Raw genomic sequence first — 6,266 nt, forward strand, 5'->3', positions numbered from 1 at the left:
GATGATTATTCAGAACTGTGTGGGGGTCCCCATGTCTTATTGCATTTTTATTTCCAACCCTTCCCCAATCATGTTAAGAGCTAGGGGGGAAAAAGTGCTCTTTGGCCAAGTATTATCTTCTCATTCCATATTGTCTCCAGAAATTCCTAACTTCCTCACCTTTAATGAAACAGGATTCCAAGGTGGTGGAAAGCTTGATCACACGGGCATAAATGACAGGTGACCTTTTGGGGAGTCGTTGCCTTGAGGCCACAGAGATACTTATAGATGTTATCCACACTCATCAGGCTGAAACACGGATATCTCAGAGAAACAGTGCCTGTGGCTGTTCTAAAACCAAGAACTATATGAATTAATGTCATCTGGTCTGTGAACCCCAGGGTGGAGACCACATTGGGAGCTCTGTTCACCTGCTGTCTGATTGGTATACATCCTGCTTGGAGTGCCCTCACATTGTACAGTTTGTTTCTGGGGAACCACATGTGCCCCTGGGGTTATACTCTGTATGTGTACCCTGACTATCGTAACATTGCCTCAGCCACCCCACAAGGCTACAGGTGAGGTTCAGCTCTACTATGGCCAGACCTGTGTTGTTTCTGAATTAATAATGCCTTCAACCCGATAAATGGGATTCATATAGAAACAAGGAGAAAGCCTCCTAGCTCTCTAGAGTAGACCCTAAGCAGCTATGGGACATCTTTTTCTGACTTGATGACTGCTGAGACTCATGGCTACATTCAGTAGTTCAGTCAGGTCTTGTTCTACTTGGAGTGATCTTGATCGTGGCCTTAGTCCAACATTGCCTCAGACTCATTACCCTGTTCTTGACATAACCCCTTAAATTTCACCCATTCAGCTTCATGATGGCATAGCCTATATTTCTAGCTCAGGTCCCGAAAAATTAAGGTGGAGTTGAAGAGTCCAGCTTTAGGCTGACAATGTACATATAATTTTTTAGGTCCAACCATTGGCTATTACAAAAAGCTTTACCTCACAGAGCAGACCTCGCAGGGCAAAGCTACCTTCCCACACCAGACTTGGTGCACAGCCAGTGCATTGTTGTCTCAGGAGAATGGCAGTCTCAGGCCATGCTCTTTGGCAGTCATGTTCCTAGCCCAAGCCCTCCATTTGGAGGTCTCTTGGGGAAAGCTTGAAGACATTTTCTCCACTCTGACTCAGTGCTCAGTACTTTTTCACTCCTAGCCCTTCCCCTTTGAGCTTCCTCTGGCCTCTGCATTCATAAGACTGCAGGAGGCTATTATCCAAGGCTCTCTTAGCAGTGAAACAATGCCCAAGTCTTCAAGGTTTGAGGAAAAAGCCCTCAGCAGATGAATAAACATTAATTATCTTTCTGCCAACAATGCCATTATGCCAAGAGTTCATCTTTAACACACTCATGCAATTTTATTTCTATTTAATGTGGAACACTTGTTCCTTTTTGGTGTTTAATATAGTCTAGGAAAGCTAGAATAAACATGATATGTTGCAACTAGCACCTGTGCTCTCAAAGATGTTCTCAGAGGTCTCAGGTCTTTTCATTAATTCATGTGGTTTTTGTAGTGCTGAATACAGAAATATCTTAGTCTCCTTATCTCTATCTACCTTCAAATAATATTATTATATTATTTTATACATACAGTACAAAAACTTTTTTACCACACTTTCATTTCCTTTTTTCTGACCTTTTGGCTACAATTGTTATAGTTTTTATTTACTAAAAAAGTCTTTATTTTGTCTTTATTATGAATATTTTCATTGTATACAGAATTGTGGCAGATTCTGTTGCAGGTCAATGTCAGGTACTGTCTGTGACCAGCCCTGGGCTACCTGTTAGGAGATACAAAGCCATCCACAGTTATTAGCTGACTGTGCTGGGTCTCATTGCATTGTAAGTTGGGTCAAGCTGTGTAATGAGACTGGCTGCCAACAGTACTTGGCCTGGGGCAGGTCAGCAAAAGGCTGAAGGCACCCGGAGACCTGCCACCACTTGCTGGTTGCCATTAAGTTTAGCCATTGAAAGAGCCTCAGAAGAAGTTGTTTCCATATCTTGGCTATTGTAAATAATGCTGCAATAAACATGCAGGAGACATATTTTTCAAGTTAATGTTTTAACCAATTATTGAGGAAATTAAAATAAGGCTACATTAATGGAGGCATATATTTATAATAGAAATATACTGTCTTATAAACATCAGGTGTTTTCATACTAATATATAGATTCAATGCAAACAAAATAAAAATGTGTAAGTGTGTGTGTGTGTAAATTGAGAAATGCTTATAAAACTTGCATGGCAATGCAAAGTAAAAAAACAGCTAAGAAATATTTGAAGTAAAAATTAGAGGCCCTTTCAATATCAAGACTAGAAATTTTTAATTGTATTTTTCAGTATTGGAGCAAGTTTATGCAAATAGAATAATTAAAGAATACCTCAAATACAAGAAATATACTTCGGCCTCTGAGAGTTTGTCTCACCCGACTGTGTCTGAATTGCCAGGAGTGAGTCTCCTAGCGACCCAATTTCCACAGCCTACTAAAACCACCCGGCTACTTTGCATCTCAAGGGAAAGGAGTTAATATGGTTGACTTCATCCCTTATCTAGGAACAGGAAATGGAGGGCCCCATGTGATCTGAGTTTATCTCTTAGGAATACAAGGAATTGCATAAATGTTTTCATTTTACCTCTTACAGAACTTCTCCCAGCCTAAAATTTTACTTGTTTCTATTTAAATAGACAGTTCCCACTACTCCTGTAAGGCAAGAGACAGAAGACAGACTTTGGTGAGTAGAAAACTACAGTCAATTAGAGAAAAGGAAAACCCTTCACTGGCTCAATGATTTATCAAATAAGGTAGCCTTGCAGTTACTCAGTGGCCAAGCAGGGTCTGTGCCCTTGAAAATGTGACTCTGGAGGAGGGAGTCCTTCTGACAGCAATGGTTCCATAATAAGATAACAGATCCTGGCAGAAAACTATTGATTTCAAGTGTAGACCAACTGAAGTGACCATGAATACAGAAGGGAATTCAGCAGAAAAGAAGAGCTTTTGGGGTAAAAGAATTGAGGTCAGAATAAGTTGTGACTGAGACAGCAGATCTTGGTTTGGATGTTTCCTTTGACACACTTCCCCACTGTTGTTTTAATAATTGGTTTATTTTTTTCCTCTTTAAATGTATTCCCAGTGACCCTGAGGAAATGTGCTTCTTGTCAAGAGGCAGTGAGTCTGTGTTCCAAGAGACAGACTTGCACTCCAGCCTAAATTATAGAGACCTTTGGGACTTTCTCTTTTACCTGCCTTTTATGCCACAGGAGGTGATGTCACCATCCTTTTAGGGAAGATTTCATTAACTCTGTTATCATTACTCTAACAAGTTCAGTGCCTGTAGGAGTTTAGTCTGTATCAAATCTGGAGATATAACTTAGACTATCTATTCTTATGGATGTGGGAGTAGGGGGTTGGGACGTGAGGCAAGGACTGTCTCTGGACAGTGTGAGCTAGTTACATTCCTCCTAGTTAGATGCTTTGTTCACTTTGGCTAGTTAAGGACTCTGGCAAAGAAAAAACCATTCCCTGAATGACAGAAGCTCACTATGTTAAGCTTTGACTGGGGTTCTGGCAAAGATAGCACAAATCTTATGTCTCAATCCAGTCTTCCCCCCTTGTGCTCAAAACTACAGATTCTTGTCAGATGCAATAATATAGAGCTGTTATGACTTATCCACAAAATCTACTTCCTTTTCGTAAAGACTTTTTGATGACTTTGTAAATTTGTTGGAGAGAGTAAGAGCTAAACCTCTCCAAAACTGGTCCAAGGAATTCTCCATTTTTTCTCTCCCTAGTATCACCATTATCCATCCCCTTCTCAAAAGTACTTATAAAGTAGACCACACAATGGAGTTAAATCTCAAAGAATATTTTCAATGCAAAAGTCATCTCCAAAGGTAGGTTCTATTTAGTGCAAAGCTAGAGATTCCCAAAGATGAGTTGCAAGTACTACAGACTACAAATGAAAACATTGGGGCAAAACTTAATTATTCTTTATTTCTTCTCTACAAGATGGGGATCTGCTCTGTTTGACTTTGTCTAAGCAAGGTCACACTGGCTAATATCTGTTATGGAGGCATTGCCAATATGACTAATGGGTAGAGCTATCTCCCCTACTAATGCTAAGGAACAGAAATCCTCCAAGGTTGAGGGCATTGTCTCTGAAGCCATAAATCATCTTCTGAGCTCACTGCTCTCTGCCTGAGTCAGGGGAATGCTGCTCTCTTGTCCCTGTGCCTTTTGTGGTAGATGCATTCTCTAATATTCACATCCCAGTAAGCATCTATCCTAATCTGAAGCATCTATCCTAATATTTTAATAACATGTGAAAAAAGCTCCAACATCACCCACAGCACTGGAATCTGTCGTTTGTTTTCCTTCCCTTTTCATTCTTTTTTTTTTTTTCTACTGCTTTATTGAAACTCTTCAGCTTATTTTTTATCAAATCCATTGTCTGAAACATAATATTTCCTCTATAAAGGTCAGCTACTCTCCCATTTAATACGTTTAGTCTCTTTCTCCTCTCTCTCTTTCCTTCCCTCACACACACGTCTTTCTTCTCTTCATACATATATTTTTTCCATTTGAACCTGGGCCTATTCTACATAATCTACTTTAAGAAAGGGAGACAGTTATTTAGGTTTAATTACATGAAATTGCTCACCTACAAAAATAACCATTTCCTATGGTTTATTGAAAATATATATCAATAAATGAAGTGCTAATGGTAAATAAAAGAGGGCAATAACAAGTCAATTCTATAGGAGCCAACTCTTGTAAGGGACAGGAGGTACTTCTCATGTAGGATCCCTGAATGTGACAGCTGCAGTCCTCAACCATGTGCAGCAGCAGAGTGGAGTTGTCCTTCATAGCCCATTCTGACAGCTGATTTCTCCTCAGGGCTGAGAAACCAGCGGGTCCCAGACTGAAGAGACCATGTACAACTTGAGCTGTTACAACCCTAGTTCTTTTATCCTTGTTGGAATCCCCGGCCTGGAGAAGTTCCACATGTGGATCGGGATTCCCTTTTGTGTCATCTATGTTGTGGCTATTGTGGGCAACTGCACCCTCATCCGCCTCATTGCAGTTGAGCACAGCCTCCACGAACCCATGTTTTTCTTCCTCTCTATGCTGGCTACCACAGACCTTGTCTTGTCCACTGCCACAGTGCCCAAACTACTCAGTAACCTCTGGCTTGGCTCCCAGGAAATAACCTTCTCTGGCTGTCTTACCCAGATGTTCTTCCTCCACTTCAGCTTCGTGGTGGACTCAGCCATTCTATTGGCCATGGCATTTGATCGCTATGTGGCCATCTGCTTCCCCTTGAGATACACCACAATCCTGACTCCGCAGGTGATCCTCAAGCTTGTGGTGAGCATTGTTGTGAGGAGCTTCTTTGTCATCCTGCCAGATGTTTTTCTGCTGAAAAGGTTACCCTTCTGCAGAACACGTATCATCCCACACACATACTGTGAGCATATAGGGGTTGCTCGGCTTTCCTCTGCTGATATCTCAATCAACATCTGGTACGGATTTGCTGTGCCTCTCATGACTGTTATCTCAGATGTGATCTTTATTGCTGTTTCCTATACCTTCATCCTCTGTGCTGTCTTTCACCTCTCATCCCAGGGTGCCCGCCAAAAGGCCCTCAGCACCTGTGGCTCTCATGTCTGTGTTATCCTCATGTTTTATACACCTGCCTTCTTCTCCATCCTTGCTCATCGCTTTGGGCACAGTGTCCCTCGAAACATGCTCATCTTATTTGCCAATCTCTATGTGGCCATTCCTCCTGCTCTAAATCCTGTTGTTTATGGAGTGAAGACCAAGCAGATTCAGGACAAATTTATTCTCCTTTTCTCTTTGAAGAAAACACAATGAGTGGGGAAGGCCACTGAAGGCAAAATTTAGGTAAAATTGATTAGGTGAAATTTTATATAACATAGAAAGACATAAAAAAAAAAGGCCTGGGGTGGGGTGGGAGCCAGATGGGGGGGGGCAAAAGAGAGAAAATGGGGGACGTCTGTAATACTCAACAATAAAAATAATTTTTTTAAATGACACAATTAAAAATAAATAAAAATAGAGCTGTAACTCTTATTAATTTGAAATTTTAGAGTTCTACCCATGTGCAAAATATAGGCAGGAGTAAGATGGGAGAAAGGAAATCTTTGAGACTTGTAGAAAATCAAGGGTTTCCTTGGTTTAGTTTTCTTCCCATTTGTAT

General features: G+C 40.9%; 1 protein-coding gene across 1 annotated transcript; it reads left to right on the top strand.

Annotated features, from left to right (window-relative positions):
- Nucleotides 1-4,978: 4,978 nt before the first annotated feature.
- LOC308565160 (olfactory receptor 52H1-like) lies at nucleotides 4,979-5,920 on the top strand (the record flags this gene model as incomplete). Its single annotated transcript, XM_081153973.1, has 1 exon — nucleotides 4,979-5,920. The coding sequence occupies one exon, from the start codon at nucleotides 4,979-4,981 to the stop codon at nucleotides 5,918-5,920; it is 942 nt and encodes a 313-aa protein (XP_081010099.1).
- Nucleotides 5,921-6,266: the final 346 nt, after the last annotated feature.

The sequence above is a fragment of the Miniopterus schreibersii genome (genome assembly GCF_964146895.1).
Source record: "Miniopterus schreibersii genome assembly, chromosome: 12".
Lineage (NCBI taxonomy): Eukaryota > Metazoa > Chordata > Mammalia > Chiroptera > Miniopteridae > Miniopterus > Miniopterus schreibersii.